General features: G+C 50.9%; 1 protein-coding gene and 1 long non-coding RNA gene across 13 annotated transcripts in view; one reads left to right on the plus strand and one right to left on the minus strand.

Moving 5' to 3' along the window:
* The window catches only part of ARAP3 (ArfGAP with RhoGAP domain, ankyrin repeat and PH domain 3), a 25,217-nt gene continuing 2,548 nt past the window's right edge, over positions 1-22,669 (plus strand). For 2 of the 12 annotated variants that reach the window (XM_058733445.1, XM_058733508.1), the window contains exons 1-27: positions 4-111; positions 731-820; positions 2,242-3,149; positions 3,266-3,327; positions 3,435-3,546; positions 7,585-7,785; positions 7,945-8,014; positions 8,298-8,418; positions 8,513-8,697; positions 8,787-8,893; positions 9,409-9,608; positions 9,707-9,792; positions 9,935-10,117; positions 10,275-10,410; positions 11,037-11,153; positions 11,592-11,739; positions 11,867-11,969; positions 13,787-14,006; positions 14,704-14,767; positions 15,017-15,180; positions 17,312-17,524; positions 17,811-17,916; positions 18,889-19,036; positions 19,338-19,406; positions 20,304-20,378; positions 20,477-20,591; positions 22,483-22,611. In XM_058733445.1, the coding sequence (XP_058589428.1) occupies positions 2,626-3,149; positions 3,266-3,327; positions 3,435-3,546; positions 7,585-7,785; positions 7,945-8,014; positions 8,298-8,418; positions 8,513-8,697; positions 8,787-8,893; positions 9,409-9,608; positions 9,707-9,792; positions 9,935-10,117; positions 10,275-10,410; positions 11,037-11,153; positions 11,592-11,739; positions 11,867-11,969; positions 13,787-14,006; positions 14,704-14,767; positions 15,017-15,180; positions 17,312-17,524; positions 17,811-17,916; positions 18,889-19,036; positions 19,338-19,406; positions 20,304-20,378; positions 20,477-20,591; positions 22,483-22,611 (3,658 nt within the window). In that variant the 5' untranslated portion in view covers positions 4-111; positions 731-820; positions 2,242-2,625. Of the gene's footprint in view, positions 112-210; positions 821-883; positions 1,016-1,206; positions 3,150-3,265; positions 3,328-3,434; positions 3,547-7,584; positions 7,786-7,944; positions 8,015-8,297; positions 8,419-8,512; positions 8,698-8,786; positions 8,894-9,408; positions 9,609-9,706; positions 9,793-9,934; positions 10,118-10,274; positions 10,411-11,036; positions 11,154-11,591; positions 11,740-11,866; positions 11,970-13,786; positions 14,007-14,703; positions 14,768-15,016; positions 15,181-17,311; positions 17,525-17,810; positions 17,917-18,888; positions 19,037-19,337; positions 19,407-20,303; positions 20,379-20,476; positions 20,802-21,042; positions 22,612-22,669 lie in introns of those variants that run through there. The other 10 variants (XM_058733537.1, XM_058733480.1, XM_058733528.1 and 7 more) reach the window with 10 other exon arrangements.
* Positions 18,281-22,669, minus strand: part of LOC131514064 (uncharacterized) — a 9,510-nt gene continuing 5,121 nt past the window's right edge. The window contains exon 3 of the long non-coding RNA XR_009262917.1: positions 18,281-19,621. This is a non-coding gene — a long non-coding RNA (uncharacterized LOC131514064). The remainder of the gene's footprint in view (positions 19,622-22,669) is intronic.

Below are 22,669 nucleotides of genomic sequence, written 5' to 3' on the forward strand. Positions count from 1 at the left end.
TAAACACCAGCCCAACTCTGAGGGGGAAGTGCCTCAGGCTCTGGGGGACAGGCTTCAAGGCTAGGGCTCCAGGCAAGATTGGGAAAAAGGAGAGGAGCCATTTCCCCTCAGGTAACACCCCCATCCCCCTACCTCCGCCCCCCACCTCACCAAAAAAAAAAAAAAAAAAAAAAAAAAAAAAAAGGAGTACGAGGATGAAGAGAAGGGGCTTCTCCTAAAGAAGAAAAGACTTCTTGCTGGGTCACTGAGCTTGCAGGGCGCCAGGCTTATCCCCTAAAAGGCAGCCCCAAGACCCAGGTTGGGGGGTATGGGAGTAGGAATGTTGCCTTGCTGACCTTCACCTCTGGGAAGAAACCTAGGCCTGGCTCTTGGGGAGGAAGAAGCAGATGGGGACTCCTCTGCTAGGCATCGGCCCCTATTCCCTCACGTCAAACCTCTGGGCTACTGAAGGGGTCCCCAGCTTGGCAGGCTGTGGCTATCTGTGACTTCCGGATGCCAGCCTCCCTTCACTCGCTAACTGGGTGCCAGGGTCCAGCCACGGTGCTGGGCATGGGACAGGGGCTGCCACCCTGGGGGCTTAGGGCCCACCTCTTTCCCTCCTCTTTTGGCACGATGGGGAGGGAACAGCAGAAGGGCAAAGCCGTGCTCCGGACCGCTCTCCTTTTCGCTCTGGTTCTACCTCTGTCACATCTCCATTCTGGTCTTTACCCCTTTGTCCCTCTCTCTAAAGCTGTCTTGACCTCCCGCTCCTGTTCCGGTCCCTTTCTCGGCCCCTAGGAAGACAGAGTTGGCCAGGCCCCGAGATAAGCGCAGCGGTTAGGTAAGGAGCCCAAACCTTTTGAAGGCCGGCGCTTGCACAAGGAGTAGCGGGGCCCAGCGGAGGGAACCGGCCGGCGGGGCGGGGCGGGGCCGAGCCCGTCGGGGGAGGGCTGAGGGGAGGCGGGGCCCGCTCTGCGCGACCCGAGCCTCGGACGGCGCGGCGGGCACCGGGAGCGGACGGCGGCCGCGTAGTGAGGTGAGGACCCCCGCGCCCACGGGCCCCTGCTTCCCAGACTCCTCCCCGTCCCCTCCTCGAGGGCCCCGTCCGCGCCGGCGGCCCTCCCCCGCCCCCCTCCCCGCCGTGACTCGCCCCTCCCTCCGGTGGCCCGGCCTCTGCCCCCTCCCTCCTCAACCCCCTCCTTCGTCGCAGCCCGCGCTGCCCCGCGCTGCCCGGCCCGCCCCCGGCACTCCTGCCCCGCGCACCTCCGGGTTTCCAGTCCCGTGCCCTCGGGCTGGATCTGAGTCACTGGGAAACTGGGCTCTGAGTCAGGCCCTAACTAGCTTGGGTACGGGGGCCCAGCTGCGGAGAGGCAGAAAGGCCAGAACTGATGCTGGGGCGAGAGAGAGTCCTGGTCAGGACCCCATGGGGAGAAAGTGTGTGAGAACCTAACAGGCAGAGGCAGAGAGACAGGAATCTGGAGTCACATACACCTAAAGGTCTAGTTAAAATTGGAGACTCAGGCAAGGAGAGGCTTAATGACAGAGCAAAAGAAGGAGGGGAACAAAGATGGATTTAGATAGAGGCAGTGACCGATAGAGTGGGGTAGAGAAAGGGACAAGCAGAGAGAAAACTCTGAGACAGGTCCAGAGAATAGACCAGGGTCAGGGTCGGGATGGCAGAACGGGACAGAGCCTCAAAGACTTGAGCCCAAAGGCATGGGAAAGGGAAAGGGAAAGCTCAGAGGAAGAAGATTTGGAGAAAGCAGAGGTAGGGGGATGTCATTTCACACTCTTGAGTCGCTATAGGGAGGGTGCTCACGTGTGCATGCATGTGTGTGAACATGCTTCAGGTTGGTGGAGAGTGAAGACCCTGGAGTACCCCTGGCCTCTGGGCCCTCCTCTTTCCAGCCCAATTCTCCACCCTATCCCCATTCCCCAGGCGGCCTGTTTCCACGGCCAGGACCCCACTTGCTGAAACTAGTTAGGGCTCTCTGGGCAGCCTGACCAAGGCAGACAGGATGTGGGGGCGGCCAGGGCTGGAGGGACAGGAAGGAAGTCTGAGCAGAGACAATAGGTGGAAGGGGAGGAGGAACTGGGAATGACCAGGATTAGGATGGCCGAGCTTGTACCTCAGTTCTGAAAACCAGGGGGGTGGAATCTCCACCTCTTCCCTCCTCTTGTGCCACAGCTGCCTCTATACCCACCTTAGGCCACGTAATGAGGCCCCTCTTCCCACCATCCCTTTCCATCCTGCCCCCGCAGGCTTCTGTCATCTTGTCCCATGCTGACTTGGTTGAATGCAATAAAGCAGAGGCAGAGCTTTGATCCAGACCTAGGGTGGTCAGGAGCGTGGGGGCCAACACTTCCACCAATTTGTTGTGAGCCTGGGGCAAGCCTCTTCCCTTCTCTGAGCCTCAGTGTCCTCATCTGCAAATGAAGAGATTCCTCTATAATAAGAAAGCCCTTTCTGATGTTCTGGGACGGCTCTTCCTCCAGATTGCCGGCCACTGGTCATTTTTCTTTGGAGGAAGACAAGTCTGGTACCTACCCCCTGTCCAGGCCTCAGACTTTGGGACAGGGAGGGGGAATCTCAGCCTGAGCCCTTCCTTCACCCTGCCGCTCCCCCCAGCAATGGCCTGAGCCCCCATGGCTGCCCCTCAGGACCTGGACATCGCTGTGTGGCTGGCCACGGTGCACCTGGAGCAGTATGCAGACACGTTCCGAAGGCATGGCCTGGCTACAGCGGGTGCAGCCCGGGGCCTGGGCCACGAGGAGCTGAGGCAGTTGGGTGTCAGCGCCACAGGTCACCGGAAACGCATTCTGCGCCTGCTGCAGGCAGGTGCTGCAGAGGGCTCCCTGGATTCCCAGTTGGACAGTGCCATGGAGCCATCCCCCAGCCTAGCCCCCCAAGCCCAGCCCCCCAAGCCTGTGCCTAAGCCCAGGACAGTATTTGGTGGACCCAGTGGCCCCACCACCACCCAAAGACCTGGAGTGAGCCCAACCCTCTGGAAACCAGAAGTGTCCAGGAGCCCGGAGTCCAGCCCAAGTTCCCCTCCTCTCCCCACCTCCTCCTCTGAGCAGACTTCAGCCTTGAATACTGTGGAAATGATGCCAAATGCCATCTACTTTGGCCTGGACTTAAGAGGCGGGGCACAGACAGCCCAGGACATGTGAGTGGGGCTGGCTTCCTTGGGATCCAGTGCTGGGTGGGGGCAAGAAGGTGCAGGACATGAGGGTTTCTCCTCTCTCCTCTCTCCCTTAATGATCACTAGACCTTTTCCCTCAGGACCCCAGACAGCTCCCAGGCAGCTGCCCCCACCCCTGCCCTCAGGCCCACAGCAGGCACAGGTAGGTGGGTTATCATGGGTTGGGGGGAGAGAGACAGGTCCCTTCAGGACCCATACATTCCCACCTGACCTCCTCTTCCTTGTCTCTCCCATTACTCCCCCTGGCAGTACATATCATGGACCCTGGCTGCCTGTACTATGGTGTCCAGCCCGTGGGGGTCCCAGGGCCACCTGACAGAAGAGAAGGCAGAGGTGTCTGTCAGGACCGGGTTGAACACAGGTGAGTAGTCAGTAGGGTGGTGATGGCAGGAAGAGAGAAGCTTGAGGAGCAGTCTGGTGGTGGCTATGGATCCAGTTATTCATCAAGTGTGTATTGAGTGTCCACTGTGTGCCAGCCAGGTACTCAAGATATAGAAGGACTATGGCGACCCAGTACCCCCCTCAAGCCTCTTGTGACTCAAGGGCAGACAGGAACTGAAACAAGTAGACAAACAGATGGATATATAATTTACAATACGGAGAAATGCTTTTCTTGCTTTCATTTAACAAATCTTTATTGAGCATCTACTGCATCCCAGATGTTGTAGGTATTTGGGATAGATCAGAAATCCTTGTCCGTGTGGGGAGTCAAATAAAAATAAGTATAATAAATAAGTTACATCATATGTTAAAAGGTATTAAATACCATGGGAAAAAAAAGAGCAGGGTAAGAAGGCTGGGATGGAGTGAGGGGAAATGGGCTATAATTTTTCATTAAGAGTTGCCAGAGTGTTTTCAAATGACACTTGAGCAAAATGAAGGGTGTGAGAGAGTTAATCATGACAGTGTCTGGGATAAGTGTCCCAGGCAGGGGGAGTGGCTAGAATAGAGGCTTCCAGGTAGACCCAGGAGTGGTGACAAGGCCAGTGGGGCTGGGGTATAGTGGCCAGGGCAGGAAGAGTGGGAGGAAATGATGTCAGAGAGGTAAAAAGAATCAGATCAGGTAGGACCTTTTGGGGACTTTCGCTTTGACTCTAAGTGAAATGGGAAGCCACTGGAAGGGTTTTGAATACATTTTTAAGAATCCCTCTGGTTGCTGTGTTGGGAATGGTCAGTAGGAGCAAAAGCAGAAGTAGAGAGACCAGATATGAGGTTATTGCAGTAATCTAGATGAGACATCTCAGACTAGGTCATGGTAGTGGAGATGGCAAGATGTGGTTGGATATGGGTTATATTTTGAAGGCAAACTGTCATGTGAGAGACATTGACACTTGGGGTGTGAGAGAAAAGAGCAGTCAAGAATGACCTCAAAGATTTTAGTGTGAGCTGCACTGTCCAGTGTGGTAGCCACTAGCCACACGTGCTTACTGAACACATGAAATGTGGCTAGTCTGGAGTAAGATGTGCTGTAACTATAAAACTACCAAATTTGAAAGACTTAGCATGAAAAAAAATCAGTACTGGATGAATATGACAGAAGTAGACATAAATTATCTTACTTTTTATATGGATGACATAGTAAAATGTTAATATGTTGGGTATGTGGGATTAAATAAAATATAATTAGTTTTACTTGTTTCTTTTTATTTTTTTAAATTTTTTTTAACGTTTATTTTATTTTTGAGACAGAGAGAGACAGAGCATGAACAGGGGAGGGTCAGAGAGAGGGAAACACAGAATCCGAAACAGGCTCCAGGCTCTGAGCTGTCAGCACAGAGTCCGACGCGGGGCTCGAACTCACAGACTGAGAGATCATGACCTGAGCTGAAGTTGGCCGCTTAACCGACTCAGCCACCCAGGCGCCCCTCTTTTTATTTTTTAATGTGGCTACTAGAAAATCGAAAATTACATATGTGGTTTGCACAGTGACCTCTGTTGGACAGTGCTGTTTGAGCAACTGAAAGTTCCTGGAGTTGCTCTGATCTGACATGGGGAAACTGCACAAAGCAGGGGGTGGTGGGGAGATCAGGAGCTCCATTTTGGATGTGCTGAATTTGAGGTATATATTATAAACCCAAGAAGAGATGACAAATAGACCATTGAATATACAAGCCTGGAGTTTGGGGGAGAGGTCTGAGCTGGAGATCTAAATTTGTGAGTTTACAGCATTTACATGGGTGTATATAGCTGTGAGTGAGTGTCGATAGAGCAGAGGACCAAGATCAGAGTCCTAGCATACCCCAATATCAAGAGGTTTGGGAGAAGAGGAAGAACCAGAAAAACAGACTAAAAAGAAATGAGTAGTAAAGGAGAAGGAAAACCAGAAGAGTGTGATGTCATAGGAGCCAAGTGAAGATAGGAGGAGGGGGAGGTCAACAGTTCAAATGCTGCCAGGAGGTCAAGAAAGACAAGGACTGAGAATTGGCTTCTGGAATTGGCAACATAGAGGTCACTGGGGACCTTGACAAGAGGTAAAGGTGAAAGCCAGATCAAAATGGTCTCAAGAAATAACAGAAGGAGTTGGAAGGTACAGATGACATTTTTGAATTTTTCTGCAAAGAAGAGCACAGGGTTGAGTGGTTGTTACAGTGGAAGTGGAGTTAAGAAATGTTTTTTGTAGGAGGCAGTGTTACATATGTTTATAGATGGATTGCAGGGATCTGGTAGAGAGGGAGAATTAGTTGCTGTCGGGGAGAGGAAGGGGAGACAGTCTGGAGCAACATCCTGTGTAGGTGAGAGGTTGGTGCACAGAGGAGGGACTGGTTTCAAACAGGGATGTTTATGACAGCAGCAGAAGGAATGTAAAAAATGTGTGAAATTGGGTAGATGAGGCACTGGGAGTTTGTGGGGGTTCTTAACTGATTGCTTAAGTAAGCAATTTAAGTAAGTGTTTCTCACTTAAGTAAGAAACAAATAGGGTAGAGTAATGGTTTTCAACCTTAGCTGCACTATAGTCTGGGAACTTTTTTTTTTTTAGTTTATTGATTTTGAGAGAGAGAGAGAGAGAGCACACAAGTGGGGAAGGGGCAGAGAGAGAATCCCAAGCAGATTCTGCACCACCAGCACAGATCCCTATGTGGGGCTCCAACTCATGAACCAAAACGGAGATCATGATCTGAGCCCAAGTCGGATGCTTAATGAACTGAGCTACCCAGGCAACCCAGCCTGGGGAACTTTTAGAAATAAACATTCATGAGCCCACTCCCAGATGATCAAACTTAAAAATCTAGGATGGGGGCCATATACTGGTATTTTAAGGTTTCCCAAGTGACTTTGTGCTACTGAGGTTAAGGACTCCTGGAAAGTGACAGAGAATAATAGAGGACTTCCTGGGAAGATGGCATAAGCAAAGACCTAAGGGCTGAGATAAAGCAGCCCAGGGAAGCATGTTCTGGGCAGAAGGAACAGCATGTGCAAAGACTCTGAAAGAGGGAAGAGAAGGTGGCTAAACTGTAGTAAGCAAAGGCAAGGGTGATATAAAAGGAGGTCAGGGGATTGGGTGTGGGTCTCATTGTACAAGGTCTTACAGCTCGTGTTAAGGGATTTGGATTTATCCCAACTGCAAATGAGAAGTTATGCAGGATTTCATTGAGGGAAGGGGTGGTGGAGGATAGTGAAATGATCTCATTTGCATTACATTTTTTTTTAATGTTTATTTTTGAGAGAGAGACAGAGACAGAGCGTGAACGGGGGAGGAGCAGAGAGAGAGGGAGACACAGAATCTGAAGCAGGCTCCAGGCTCTGAGCTGTCAGCACAGAGCCCAACGCGGGGCTCAAATTCACAAACTGTGAGATCATGACGGGAGCTGAAGTTGGACGCTTAACCAACTGAGCCAGCCATGTGGCACCCTTTTTTAAAAATTTTTTTTTAATGTTTATTTATTTTTGAGAGAGAGACAGACAGACAGACTGTGAGCAGGGGAGGAGCAGAGAAAGGGTCAATTGCATTTTTAAAGGAGTGCTCTGGTAGTGATGGAAAGTGAGGTCCAAGGGAGGGCAGGAGTGGAAGCAGGTGACCAGTTAGGTAATTCATATCACCCTGGTGAGAACTCATGGGAATTTGGTCCAGGGAGAGAAAGTCAAGCATTTTTGGAGAGAGAACCAAAAAGACTTATTGATTAGATATCAGCAACTGTGGCAGAAAGCCAGCTACACAGCCTTTCCCCAACTTTTCTACCAAGTAATACTAATGGCAAAGGAGAGGGACTGAAATTTTTCCAGTAAAAAATCCAAGTGTGCTCAGGGAAAAGGCTCTATGATAATCTTTTGGGTTCCCAACATCCCCATTTCCCTGTTTGAAAAGTGATCCAGTACCTTCCAAACATTCTACGAAGTGCTGTGGGTGGGGGTGTCTAGGGACCAGGGTCTAATATATATGTTCTCTCTTGCCCCACATAAGGCTCAGCAGGCAGGATCTGGAAGCACGGGAGGATGCTGGCTATGCTAGCCTTGAGCTGCCTGGGGATTCTACCCTCTCACTGCCCACCCTGGACATGGAGATGAATGATGACCTCATTTCACCCTATGCCAGCTTCTCATCCACAGCAGACCGCCCCACGCCCCTGCTCAGCGGCTGGCTAGACAAGCTCTCCCCTCAGGGGTGGGGCTACTGGGGAGGGAAAGGGAGGGTAGGGAGGGAGAAGAGGGAAGAGGGAGGCTGGGTGGTGGTGGTGGGTCAGGTCCCAGGTACTCCCAGACCCTAGGAACCCTCAGGATACAGCCTCCACCACTCACTCATCTTGGCCCCTGCCTTCCCCAGAAACTACGTTTTCCAGAGGCGCTTTGTGCAGTTCAACGGCAGGAGTCTGATGTACTTTGGCAATGATAAGGTGGGGGTCTGGGAGATGCTATGTTGGGCCTAGGGAAAGAGAAAGGGAAGGGGAGGGTTGAGAAAGGCTCCGGACTGCAAGATGGGAAGCCCAGGTTGGGGGGGGGGGGGGCGGGGAGGCGGTCACCACACGACTGATGTCAGCATCTAAAGTAGCTAGGTTAGCAGCTGTACCCCACTGCTTGTGGAATGAATGCCGATCTCATTAAAAGTTGGCGCTGGCCCCAGGGTCAGCACACATGGTTGAATTGCTGTCCCTTTGGGTCACTGGGCTGTCTCTCCAGGATCCCTTCCCCAAGGGTGTGATCCCTCTGACTGCCATTGAGATGACCCGCAGCAGCAAGGATAACAAGTTCCAGGTCATCACTGGCCAGAGGGTGTTTGTGTTTCGCACAGAGAGCGAGGGTGAGAAGCAGGGCCCTACTGTGTCAGGGTGGGGGGCAGGGAAGCCATGTGAGCACACAGCTGCTGGCTAACCTGCTTCTCTGTCCCCCACCAGCCCAGCGGGACACCTGGTGCTCCACACTGCAATCCTGCCTGAGGGAGCAGCGCCTCCTGGGCCATCCCCGGCCCCCTCAGCCACCCCGACCCCTCCGCACAGGCATGCTAGAACTTCGTGGACACAAGGCCAAGGTTTTTGCTGCTTTGAGCCCTGGAGAGCTTGCCCTGTACAAGAGTGAGCAGGTGAGAAGGGCCTGGCCGAGGCCAAGGAGCCTGGCCTAGCCCATTCTGGTGCCTCATTGAACCTGTTCCAACCCCCACAATCCCACCAGGCCTTTTCTTCCGGCATCGGGATCTGCTTCATTGAACTGCAAGGATGCAGCGTCAGGGAGACCAAGAGTCGCAGTTTTGATCTGCTCACGCCCCATCGCTGCTTCAGGTGGGGCCCAGACTGGCAGGAGGCAGGGATGGGGAAGAGACTTTTTTTAAGTTTATTATTTATTTTTAAATAAATAATATTTATGAGAGAGAGAGAGAAAGGGTGGGGGGGGGGGCGGGGAGGGAGAGAAAGTGTGAGTGGGGGGAGGGGCAGAGGGAGAGAGAGAGAGAGAGAGAGAGAGAGAGGGAGAATCCCAAGCAGGCTCTGCACTCTTGAACCCACAAACAGGGAGGTCATGACCTGAGCAAAGACAGACACTTAACAGGCTGAGCCACCCAGGCACCCCTGGGGGAGAGACTTTTGAAGGAGACCCAGGGCAGGTAGAGGACTAGAGGCCTCTTCAGTAGGATGTCAGTGGGTGTGCACTGATGGAATTCCAGTGATCAGGGTCAAGGTCTCAGGAGGGTCTGGGCTGGCCCAGAACTGGCCTGCAGGGCTTCCTGCAGGAATGGCTAGTGAGATGGGACAGGTAGGAGGGGGTATCCATGCCCACAGACTGGCTGTCCACCCCTCAGCTTCACAGCCGAGTCTGGGGGTGCTCGGCAGAGCTGGGCGGCCGCTCTGCAGGAAGCAGTAACCGAGACCCTGTCTGACTACGAGGTGGCTGAGAAAATCTGGTCCAATCGGGCAAACCGGCACTGTGCGGACTGTGGCGCCTCCCGCCCAGACTGGGCTGCTGTCAACCTCGGGGTGGTCATCTGCAAGCAGTGTGCAGGTGAGGGCTGGGGCCTTTAGCTAAAACAGGGAGAGGGAGTGGGGGCTGAGGCTGGAGGTTCTGGGTATCTATGCCACATACCCTTCATACTCTAACAGGTCAGCACCGGGCCCTGGGTTCTGGGATCTCCAAAGTACAGAGCCTGAAGCTGGACACAAGTGTGTGGAGTAATGAGATAGTGCAGGTGAGGAGTCTGAAGAGGGAAAAAGTGAGGAAGATGGAAGAAAAGCATCCATAAAAGGCTGTGGGCCCAGCTTGAGGGCAGGATTGAAATGTCTGACGACTCGAGTTCCTGTCAGTTGCCTCTGCCCTTTGTCATCCTACAGTTGTTCATTGTCCTGGGAAATGATCGTGCCAATCGCTTCTGGGCAGGGGCATTACCCCCAGGTGAGGGGCTGCATCCAGATACAAGCCCTGGCCCCCGGGGAGAGTTCATTTCCCGGAAGTACCGACTGGGTCTCTTCCGGAAGCCCCACCCTCAGTATCTAGATCATGGCCAGCTTCTCCAGGTAGGAGGGACAGGTTGGGGCTGATGGAGGAGGGCAGTCTCTGAGTTGAAATGCCTAGACTTGGCGTGGGGTTGGGGCTGTTTCTGATGACTGGAGGACTGTCCCCACACTGTCAGGTTGGGTCTTGGGGCTGATAGAGGCCCTTCCCCTTCTGTAGGCACTGTGTGCAGCTGTGACAGGACCCAACCTGCTGAAGAACATGACCCAGCTCCTCTGTGTTGAGGCCTCTGAGGGCGAGGAGTCCTGGTCCCCCTCAGCACCTGATGGCAGCTTCTCTGGTCTCCTGCTCCCAGGTAATCCCCAGAAGGACCTCCTTTCTCATCCCCTAAGAATTCTCAACCCTGAATCATGCCTTGATTGTTCCAGGGAGCCCCATGTACCCTTTTACTCATCCCATCACAATGGCCCAGTTTGGGTAGTTTCCCAACCTTCTAGATCCTCTGGGTCCTATATCCTGAAGTCATGAAATGATCAATGGCAGCCACTGCCTGGAATGGATCTGGATGTTTGAGGTGTTAGTGCTGGTGAACCCCTGACAAGGTCAACCCATAAAGGAGATCTCATGTCCCTGGGGAAGTCTGATCAAAGAAACAGTCATCTAATGATGCTTCTCTCCAGGGGTCAGGCCAGAGGGGCTGTGGCACTTATAGGATGGCCCATGCTTAGAGGTTTCCACCCTGGGCTGACTGGGTGAATGGATGGCTGGTTGGGAGAGGCAGTGGGCAAGGGCTGGTATCTTGCTTCCTACTACCATCTTTACTAATCTGGGTAGTAAGGGGTCCAGCCCCACTGGGCTTGACTTGGCCATGCTGCCAGTGGAGTTGGGTCCCACTGTCTTCCTCAGTCTGATCCTTTTCCTGATGACTCAGGCCATCCCATTGCACTGCACTGAACTGACCACTTCTCCTTCCCCTTGCAGACCCTTCCCCTGGCGTGTACAATGAGGTGGTGGTACCTGCCACTTACAGCAGCTTCCTGTACTGTGGTCCCATCAGCAACAAACCTGGACCCCCACCTCCTCGCAGGGGCCGGGATGGTGAGAGGCGAGCCGAGGGTGGGGGGAGATGGGGCAGAAACTGGGATGAGCAAGGTGTACCGCAGAGGGGCGGGAAGGGCAAGTAGGGCCACACCCTGGAGTGGGCTAGGTGCTGGGAGTAAGAGAGGGACCATGCCTGGTGGCAGCACTGGGTGATAGATGAGAGCGTGTGCTGTGAAGTCAGACTGCCTGGGCCAAATCCCAGCTCTGCTACTTCCTACTAATGTGACTCGGGCAAACTACTCAAACTCTGGGCCTCAGTTTCCCTACCTGCAAAGAGGACTGAAGATGATACCCACCTCATAGTGTTGTTGTAAAGATTACGTGAGATCATACACAGGCAGAGGGTTTGGCATAGAAAGAATAAATATGGGAAATGGGAATTATGACGGTAGGGACAGACATCTTCTGCTTGCTGACTATCAGCCTCCCCCTTAGCTCCCCCCCGAATGTGGTGCGTGCTGAGAGCAGCTCTGGAAATGTTTGTGTCAGAAAGCAGCCCTGAACCCCTCAGCCTCATCCAGCCCCAAGATGTTGTATGTCTGGGTGTGAGTCCCCCACCCACTGACCCAAGTGACCTTGACAGGTAACCACACCCCTCGACAGGTAACCACACCCCATACTCCCTGCACTCCCCCTTTGCCCTTTGTGATCCTGAGCCTGCCAGCCCCTCTTGGTCCCCATTCTCCTCCTTAACCTCACTTTCTTTCTAGATTCCCCTTTTCCTTTGAGCTCATCCTCACTGGGGGGAGGATCCAGCATTTTGGCACAGATGGAGCTGACAGTCTGGAGGCCTGGACCAGTGCTGTGGGCAAGGTGAGCCAGCTGAGACCTCCTCCCTAACAGCCCATGGTTTCCCTGTCCCCAGCTGTCCCCATCATGCCCTCTCCTGTTCCTACAGCCACCCCTACCACATCCACCTTCATTAACAGCTGTGCTAGGACCAGTGTTAGGCACTGCCCACTCAATAGCTCATTTAACTTTCACAACAACCCTGAGAGGAAAGGATTATCGGTATTTCACATACAGGGAAACAGAGTTACACAGGTTATGAAGTCATTTGATCAAGGTCATAGAGCTAGGAGGAGCAGAGCCCAGGATTGAAAACAGGCCTTTGTCTCCAAAGCTCATGGCTTGAACTTCATTGTGCAGGCCTTCTTCCCAAGGAAAGGCTGCCTCTAACTCCCACTTCCCCCTTCCCCAAGTTCTCCCAGTGCACAGGTGAGGCTGCCTTTATGAGACCCAGCGTCTCCATTCCCAGGCAAGCTGGTCTCTCTGTCCTGCACCCTCTCCCTGCAATTAAAAGTTCGGGCCCTAGGGGTTCCTGGGTGGCTCAGTCAGTTGAGCATTGACTTTGTCTCGGGTCATGATCTCTCTCCATTCATGAGTTTGAGTCTCACATTGAGCTCGCTGCTGTCAGTGCAGAGCCCCCTTTGGACCCTCTGTCTCCCTCTCTCTGCCCCTCCCCAACTTGCGCTCTTTCAAAAATAAATGAATATTAAAAAAAAGGCTCAGGCCCTAAAGTCAGATATCCTGGGATCTGAGTCCTCCAACTCTCAGCCTTGTGAGCTTTTCCATACAGATAGAGTGGCTCTAAAAGATGCTCCCCTTGGCGTTGAGGATTAAGTGACATGTGAGACCCGCCCTGCTTGGCACACAGCAGGCCCTCCATCTGTGGGTGTTGAAATAGTAATGGTGATGATGATGCCCATTGCTCCAATCGCTCCCGTCCTTAACCGTTTTTTCCCTCAGTCCTGCTCCACCTTCAGCTTCTTATCACCCTGGTGCCCTCCTGACAACCCCTCAGAATAGTCGTGTGCCCTAGCAAGCATGCCCTTCCTCCTTAACCCCTCATGGCTGCCCTCCTCTGCCAGACTTATGAGCTGCTACTCTTCAGGGGTGGTTAGTGACTTCCCATTACCAAAGTCCAAGGGCCTCCTTCTGGCCTCACCAGGTCGGCCCTGCAGGATGTGACACTTCTCTGTGGGAAATGCTCAAACATTCATTGGAATGTCACAGAGTGATTTTATGTGTAGAATCTACTTTTTAAAAGGGAGGGCTTATATTGTGTATTTCTTTTTTCAGTTTACTTTTCTAGTAGTTCATTTTTATTGTTTTTTACAAAAGTACTATTAGTAACAGATTGGAATTTTGAACAAAAAAAAAAAAAGAAAAGAATTCCTTGTTTCATCACCGCAGGTAGCTGGAGAAGCACCATTTTGCAGACCATCTCCAACATTTATTTCTTCACAAATCCTCCCCTGACCCCTTAGGGTGGTGGGATTTCCCAGGGCATCGTGACTCTTCAGTTAGAGCATTTTGGCTGCCCATTCTTTCTTACCCTTACATCCCTTACATCCCTTACCCTTACATTTAAGGGCATAAGGCTGCCACACAGAATATCTTCTCTGTGTTGGCTGGAGCAAATTAAATTGAACTGAATTTCTTTCCTGTCTTTCTCCATCCATCTCCTGTGTTCTTGTGTCTTTCTTTTATTCTCTCCCCATCGCTTTTCATTCCGGTCTTTCTTCTGCTCTCTCTTCATGTCTTTCCCTATCCTTCTCACTCTTCTCTCCACCTGTTATCTCTTTCCCCATCCTCCTTGTTCCCCATGTCTTCCTCTTGACTCACAGTGGTTCTCCCCGCTGAGCTGTCACCAGCTGCTGGGCCCTGGGCTGCTGCGGCTGGGCCGCCTGTGGCTACGCTCTCCCACCCATTCAGCCCTGGCCCCTGGCCTCTGGCTGTCAGGGTTTGGACTTCTTCGTGGTGACCACCTCTTCCTGTGTCCAGCACCGGGCCCTGGCTCTCCAGCCCCTGAGGACATGGTGCATCTGCGGCGGCTACAGGAAATCAGTGAGCAGGGGTGGGGACAGGGATGAAAGGTGGCCATGGGGTAAGGGACAGTGGACCTTCATCTATTTGGGGATCCCTAGGGGAAACAGCAGAACATAGTGTATTCAGGCACAAACTTTGGAGTCACACTGCCCAGATACAGACCTCCACCTCTGTCACTTTCTAGCTGTGTGATCTTGGACAGGTTGCTTAACCTTTCTGTGCCTTAGTTTCCTCCTCTTTACAGTTGGCACAATGAAACAGTTGTAGTTTCAAATAAGGCAGTGCATGTAAAACACTTATCACAGAGCCTGGTAGGACCTATCTTATAGGTGTTTAATAAATGTTACATGTTATAAATGTTACTGTTACTGTTATTTGGAGTCATTTGCTGGTTGGAGACTGGGAGAGGGGACTGGGTATTCTCACTTCCTCAAAGAGAACAGTATGGGATAATATCAGAGGGCTTTGGAGACAAGACACCTGAGTTCCAGCTCAGCTTTGCCATTTTATAACAAGTAATGAGACAAGCAGCTTAACCTCTCTGAGCATTAATATGTCACCTGTAAAATGGGGATAATAGTATGTAACTTACAGAATTTAATACAGCATTGTTTGTAGGGTTCCTAGTCTGGCACCTACATACCTTAAATACTTAGTAAATATTAGTCACTATGATGAAGACAGTCATGATACTGTCTCATGGTTCTCCTCCCAGGTGTGGTTTCAGCAGCTGACACCCCAGACAAGAAGGAGCATTTGGTCCTGGTGGAAACAGGAAGGTAAGTGTTGCCCTTATCCTTGACCCTGGATCCCTCTTTCTAGAGCCTGCCCCGCTCCACCCTCCACCCTGGTCTGCTGGACCACTACCCACTTCCTCAAATTCCATTGCCTAGTTCAGGGGCTCTGTCTGGGTTGAATTTTGCTGCCCCCTGCTGGTGGCTCTTGGAAGACTGGGCCTTGTGATCCTGGGCCTCTTAGTTTAAAGGACCCTCAGGAGCTGGCTCTGACTCAGGCCTCTTGGGTCTCAGGACCCTGTATCTGCAGGGGGAGGGCCGGCTGGATTTCTCAGCATGGACCGCGGCCATTGAGGGGGCTGCTGGCGGGGGCGGCACAGGGCTGCAAGAGCAGCAGATGAGCCGGGGTGACATCCCCATCATCGTGGATGCCTGCATCAGTTTTGTCACCCAGCATGGTGAGTGGGTACTGGCCAATACTGAGCCAGTAGGGGATGGGGGACATAGGAACAGCCAGAAGTTGTGATCTGCCTACAGAAGCTTTGCCTCCAGAGATTGCAGCCTAACAACAACCTTATGTATGATCCTTGGCCAGCTTCTTTACCTTTCTGAGCCTTAGTTCCCCCATTGGTAGAATGGGGCTACTAACAGTCCTCGTTTTCTAGGATACTTGTGATAGTAAGAGAACATATGTAAAGCATTTAGCACAGCATCTGGCAGGTAGTAAGTGTTCCAAGGTAGCTGTTAGTGGGCCGTGGGCATGAAAGGGGAGCAGAGCAGCACTGAAATGTGACTGGAGATGGAGAGCCATAAAGAACAAAGAGGGGGCAGCTGTAAGGCAAGAGCCAAGCTGTGCAGCAAAATCCTTGAAGGTCTGAGCAGATTTATTCTGTGTGGGAGTTTTTCCAGGCATAAAGGCTCAGCTGTGTGAGTGGCTCCCAGAATTCTCTGTGACTTTTTGGCCTCTGCTTTATTCTCCAGCCCAAGGAGGCACCAAGTAGAATCTAGCTCCTTGATGAACCCCCTTTAGAAGGCAGGACTCTTTTTTTTTTTAATTTTTTTTAACGTTTATTTATTTTTGACGAGAGAGACAGAACATGAGTGGGGGAGGGGCAGAGATGGAGAGAGACAGAATCTGAAGCAGGCTCCAGGCTCTGAGCTGTCAGCACAGAGCCCAATTTGGGCTCGAACCCATGAACCATGAGATCATGACCTGAGGCAAGGTCGGACACTTAACTGACTGAGCCACCCAGGTGCCCCTAGAAGGCAGGACTCTTGAGAAGGAAACTTCATGGAAAACTAAGGAAGGCAATAAAGGGGGGAAAGGCACATCCATTAACTACAAATAGTTGTGCTTACAACATTGACAGTGGATAGTGAGTGGCTAATGACATTCTCCACACTTTGGTAGTAGCCTCATGCACTGACTTTGCCTGCTCACTAGATCCCATCCTGTTCTCAGTCTTCCTCATGTTCAAAGGAGGGATTAAGTCAGCAGTCCAGTGAAAGTCCTGGAGAAAGAGCATGGGTGCCCATACCCACTCCTCCACAGTTCCTGGACTGCCGCTCTTCATTCAGCAGATGTTTACTGAGCTGCTCCCATGTGCCAGACACTGGACATATAGTGGTGAAAAGGGAAAGTTCTATGATGCTCAGAGACTAGTGGGAGAACTGGGTAATAAGTAAGAAAAATACAGTCAGTTCTCATTATTCATGGTAGTTTTGTTCTATGAAGTTATTGCAAACATTGAATGAATGAATACTAAATTGTTGCCCCAGTGGAAATACAGGGTTGGGTTCCTGGGAAGCTCTGGTCACATTCTCATCAACTGATCCATCAATATGTAACTTTGTTTTAAGTGTGTTTCTGTTTAAAGATACTTGCTTTAATATGTATTTGTGATCTGTTAACTTTGAATTCACAGCCAGCAGCACTGTAACTCATGCATAAGGAAAGCTTATCTGACACACATATTTTCTCCATAAGGCACATCACAGCCTTCTTGTACTTAGGAATACTAGACAGCACTTTAGCACTTCACTTGGGGGCCATTTCAAATAGTGAAACTACCCAAAGAAAAAAAGCACAAGAATGAAAAAATGTGGTTCTATATATACCATGAAGACTACACTTGTTTACCATATGAGAGCTTAGCTGGGAATGTGTCCAATAGGCAACTCAAATTCGTCTCTGCTCTGCGCATGTTCACAAATGACTGGGAAAGTGCCACAAGTACTGGTTTGGGAGTTTCAAATAAATTTTAGCAAGTAGATAAATTCACAATATTGAATCTGAATAGTGAGGATTGACTGTAATATGATTTGAAAGTGCTATTTCAAAACCAAAATAGTGAGTGATGGGGACTCTGTGTAATATCATGGTTAGGGAAGGACCTTCTGAGCAGGAGTACTTGAGCAGGGTCTTGAGAGTCAAGACCATGGAGGCAGACTTCCTCTTCTCTGGCCCATTTACCCCAATAGCCCTACAGCATGTCAGGGGGGGTGGTGGGGGTAGGTCACAGATACTGGATACCAGGTGGGTGGGTGGGTCTTTGGGCAGTGGTGAGCAGAGATGCTGGCTGTTCTCAGGGCTCCAGCTGGAGGGCATATACCGGAAAGGGGGTGCCCGCGCCCGTAGCCTTCGGCTCCTTGCTGAGTTCCGGCGGGATGCCCGGTCAGTGAAGCTCCGGCCAGGGGAACACTTCGTGGAGGATGTCACCGATACGCTCAAACGCTTCTTTCGAGAGCTCGATGACCCTGTGACCTGTGCACGGTTGTTGCCCCGCTGGAGGGAGGCTGCTGGTACTCCCAAGGTCCCTAAAAACTCTTCACAGATAGCCAAGGGACAACCAGGAACTCCACCCCCCCCCCCAACACACACACACCCTTGAATCCCTGAGGCTGTTTTGTGGGATTGGGCAGCCATCCTCCCCAGTACTTCCTCCCCACCCCTCAGGATCACTCAAGGACTCAGCTTAGGCCAAGGTGGGAAGGGGGCAGAGGCACATCCACCCTAGGTTTGTTTCTTCAAAAATCCCTCCACGCTCCCTTCCCAGATCATCTCCACCCCTTCCCCTTTCCATCCCAGAGCTACCACAGAAGAATCAGCGCCTGGAGAAGTACAAAGAAGTGATTGGCTGCCTGCCACAGGTTAACCGCCGCACGCTGGCTACCCTCATTGGGCATCTCTATCGGTCAGTATGGCCAGGACCCCCGCAGGCTCCTCAATGACCCTTTATCAGCTCTGTCTACCTGCCCCCCACATTCATTCATTCATTCATCCTGTAAACAATTGTTAAGTGAAAGCGTCAGAGCACAAAGGTTCAGAGTGTGGACTTTGAGGTCAGGCAGACCTAAGCTTTACTCTAGTCTTCCACCATTCTAGTGTGTCACCTTGGGTGTTATTTGTACTCTCTGAGCCTCAGTTTCCTCGTTTGTAAAAGGAAGATGGTGTAACGAATAGTATCCACCTCCTAGGTCATGAGCGTTGAAGGAAATAATCCTTCCAAAATCCTAACTATAGCACCTGGCATGTATGTAGTAGGGATTCAAAAACGGTAAGCAATCAATATTATTTTGTTTTATTATTCTATGACAAAGGGTTAGATGTAGGAGACACAAAGAAGAGTAAGTTGCAGATCTATCTTGACCAGTCTCTTGGGGAGACAGGACTTTAAACGATTCTAAGGTGAACACTGGCTGTATTGTACTGATTACTCTATATCACAGGGATGGGCCAACTATGGCCCATGAGCCGAATCCAACCTGTTGCCTGTATTTCTAGATGAAGTTTTGTCCACGAAGTGTAAAGCCACACCCATTCACTTTTATATTGTCTATAACTCTTCTCATACTACAACAGTAGAACTGAGGAATTGCAACAGGGAACGTATGGCCTACAAGCCTAAAATATTTACTGTCTGTCCCTTTACATAAAAGTGTGCTGCCTCCTACAATATTTATAATCACCCATCCTTATCTGTCTCTCCCCTAGACTGGGAGCTCCTTGAGGCCAGTATTGTGTCTTACAGCTGTATCCCAAATGCTTAGCCCAGGGCCTGGCATACTGTAGGAACTCAATAAGTGTTTGCTGAATGAATGGATGCATTGACCAACAGGTGAGCGCAAGCTGCATCCTTTGTGACCCATGTCACGCCCTTCTGCAGGGTGCAAAAGTGTGCTGCTATAAACCAAATGTGCACGCGGAACCTGGCCCTGCTGTTTGCACCTAGTGTGTTCCAGACAGATGGGCGGGGGGAACATGAGGTGCGGGTGCTGCAGGAACTCATCGATGGCTACATCTCTGTCTTTAATGTAAGCTCTCTCAACCCCTGACTATAGTCCCTCTTCCTGGATTCTAGATCTTGCTCTCCTCAACAGGACCCCAGCCCAGACCTCTGAAAGCCCTCTGCGTCGGGAATCACCTTCCAGAGCCCTGGGCCCCTCTATCCCATAACGTCACTCCAAATGCCCATGCCCCATTAGTTCTTAGCTCTTCTGGCCTCTAATGCTCTCATATAGACCCTCTGGTCTTGTACATCTCTCCCTTCTTCCCTCATTTCCTAGCACCAACACCCACCTCCACAATACACACTTCTTTTTGACTCTTCCACAGATTGACTCTGACCAGGTAGCTCAGATTGACTTGGAAGTCAGTCTTATCACCACCTGGAAGGATGTACAGGTAACTTGTCCTGACCTTAGACTCCTGAGTGGGCCAGGAGGGGATATCAAGACAGGAGGGTGGCCTTCTGCTGCTGGACATTGGCCGTCAGCTTTCAGAGAAAGGGGGAAACCAAGGAGGGGAGTGCTTTGGGGAGAGGGGTTTGGTTTAGGATTTACTCCACTTATTCCACCATGAGGATTCTTCATTACACAATGGTGGCGAGTACTTCAGTTCTGCATGTAAAAAAAAGATCCAAGGAAGAGTTAGCTAAGTTAGACCAAGTGCTGAGAATAATAGTAATAAATAGGATAACAAACAGCAGAGGACTTATATTCTAAACCCTATGATCTCACTTTAACATCACACAACTCCATGAGGTGTACAGTTCTATTTTTTCAAATAAACAGAGCGGGGCACCTGGGTGGCTCAGTTGGTTGAGCATCTGACTCAGTTTCAGCTCAGGTCATGAGCTGGCTGTTAGTGAGTTTCAGCCCCGCGTTGAGCTCTGCATTGATGGCGCAGAGCCTGCTTGGGATTCTTTCTCTCTGCCCCTCCCCTGCTCTGTCTCTCTCAAAATAAATAGACATTAAAAAAAATAGTTATAAAAAAGAAGGCCTTGAGGGTCACTTATTCAAAGTCATACTGTAGCGAGTGCCAGAGATGTAACCCAGAGAGTCTGACTCTAAACTTGTCTTTCCATATGTTGTTCTGCCTTGGGAAATACCCATGCAGCCTGAAGATGTGGTTCTGCCACTCCTGGGGTTCTCCCTTATAAGGGCCTGAGCCACATTGGGGATGAGGGGTAGGAGGTGACTTTTGTGGGGGAAAGTGCTTATAAGGCAACATAAGGAGTCCTCTGACCTTGATATTTTGGATTCTCTTGTGTCCTCCTGAATACTTTACCCGTCCCCTCAGCTGTCCCAGGCTGGAGACCTCATCATGGAGGTTTATATAGAACAGCAGCTCCCAGACAACTGTGTTACCCTGAAGGTCAGTCCTAAGGGGACAGTTGGGGAGATGGGAGGATTGGGGGAAGCAGGGTCAGTGAACTGACCAGCATGGGTCCCCTGCTCTTGCCATGACCCCAGGTGTCTCCGACACTGACTGCTGAGGAGCTGACTAACCAGGTATTGGAGATGCGGGGGACAGATGCTGGGATGGACTTATGGGTGATGTTTGAAATTCGTGAGCACGGGGAACTTGGTGAGCATGACCATGTGTGTGTGGATGCACATGTGATGGGGGGAGATCAAAGTCACCAGTGCCTTCTTTTACCAAATATAGTGGACATTGTCCTCGTGCATGTGAGGGGACATTCTACACTGTTGACCACTCCCTCTTTCTCAATACTCTCTTCTCTCTTGGCTTTTGTGGACCCCACAAACCCTAGGTTTCCCTTCTGCATCAAAGAAGGCTTTTCTGGGGCGCCTGGGTGGCGCAGTCGGTTAAGCGTCCGACTTCAGCCAGGTCACGATCTCACGGTCCGTGAGTTCAAGCCCCGCGTCAGGCTCTGGGCTGATGGCTCAGAGCCTGGAGCCTGTTTCCGATTCTGTGTCTCCCTCTCTCTCTGTCCCTCCCCCGTTCATGCTCTGTCTCTCTCTGTCCCAAAAATAAATAAATGTTGAAAAAAAAAATTAAAAAAAAAAAAAAGAAGGCTTTTCTTCCTCCTTTGCCTAGATTCCAAATGTTGGAGGAACCCAGTATTCAACCTGGACCCTTTTCCTTTCTCTATCTACATTCTTCCTTGGATGCCTCATCCATTCCAGTGGCTTTAAGTGCCATTAAAAAGCTGACACCCAAATTTTTATTTCTGGCCCAGATCTTTCCTCTGAGCTCCAGACTCACATATTCAACTGTCTACTGCACACCTCCACTTGTACGTCTCATAAGCATCTCTAACTTAAAACGTGCAAGACTCAACTCAGTTTCCAGACCCCTTCACCTAACAAAAAGCCCCAGCTATTTCCCAGTTTTCCTTAACTCAGTTATCAAGGCTGGGAGTCTTCTCTTTCCTTCAACTTCACACCTAACCCAACCACCTAGTCTTGCTGATTCTATTACAATCTGCCACTTCTCTCCATCTCCACCATTACCACCACCCAAGATGAAGTCACTGCTATCTTTCTTCTCCCAACATTAACCACTAAAATGTAAAGCCCCAGAAAGGGAATAGCTGGCTAGTGTTCCCTTCTTGCCTCCTGATGATCCATTTTCCAGCAGTCAACACGCATTGCAAGCGTAAATCACGTCATGCCATTACCTTCCGATGGCTTTCCACTGGACTTAAAATAAAATTCAAATTCCTTATTATGGCCCACAATCCCTGAGCGTCTGGACCTTGCTTATTTCTTGGACTTCATCTCACATAACTCATTCTCTGGGCTTCAGCCATGCTAGCTGTTCTTCAAACACATCTTTCTTGACTCAGGGCCTTTATTCCTGCATTTTGTCATGCCTGCAATTTTCTTCCCCTGATCTTAGCATGGCTTGTTCTTCCCACCCCTTCTGGCCTCAGTCTCATCCTCAAATGTCCCCTTTTGAAAGGCCTTGCCAGTTAAGTGTCTGACGTCGGTTCAAGTCATGATCTCATGGTTCATGAGTTCGAGCCCCTCATCGGGCTCTGTGCTGACAGCTTGGAGCCTGGAACCTGCTTCAGATTCTGTGTCTCCCTCTCTGCCCCTACCCCACTCACGCTCTGTCTCTATGTGTCTCTGAAAAAAAATAAGTAAATGTTAAAAAACATTTAAAAATTTGAATGGCCTTTCCTGGGCATTACCCTGTCCCAGTGGCTGCCCTCCTCTCTCTCGGCTTCTTATTGTTTCTTTCAAAGCACTAATTGTCTGCAATTCTTTGGTTGACTTAAGGCAGACTTAAGGTCTGCTCCCTCACTCTGCTGTGGGCTTTGTGTTTCGTGTTCATCACTGTATCCCCAGGGCCAGCACAGTGCCTGGCACAGAGTCAGTGCTAAAATAAATACCATTGGCTGGGCGGCGGATTGGATAAATGAATGTGACTGGTGGGAAAGGAGTTGGGGGCTCCAGGCTGTGGATGGATATTCTGGTTGATTTTCACTCCCACTTTACCCCTTCCTTAGAGCGGCCCCTGCACCCCAAGGAAAGGGTCCTAGAGCAGGCCCTTCAATGGTGCCAGCTCCCAGAGCCCTGCTCAGCCTCCTTGCTCTTGAGAAAAGTCTCCCTGGCCCAGGCCGGCTGCCTCTTCACAGGTGAACCTCCCTCTTCAGTCCAGCATCCCCATCCCCAGGCCTCTCCCCCAGGACCTTC

The sequence above is a fragment of the Neofelis nebulosa genome, chromosome 1 (assembly GCF_028018385.1).
Source record: "Neofelis nebulosa isolate mNeoNeb1 chromosome 1, mNeoNeb1.pri, whole genome shotgun sequence".
Classification (NCBI taxonomy): Eukaryota; Metazoa; Chordata; class Mammalia; order Carnivora; family Felidae; genus Neofelis; species Neofelis nebulosa.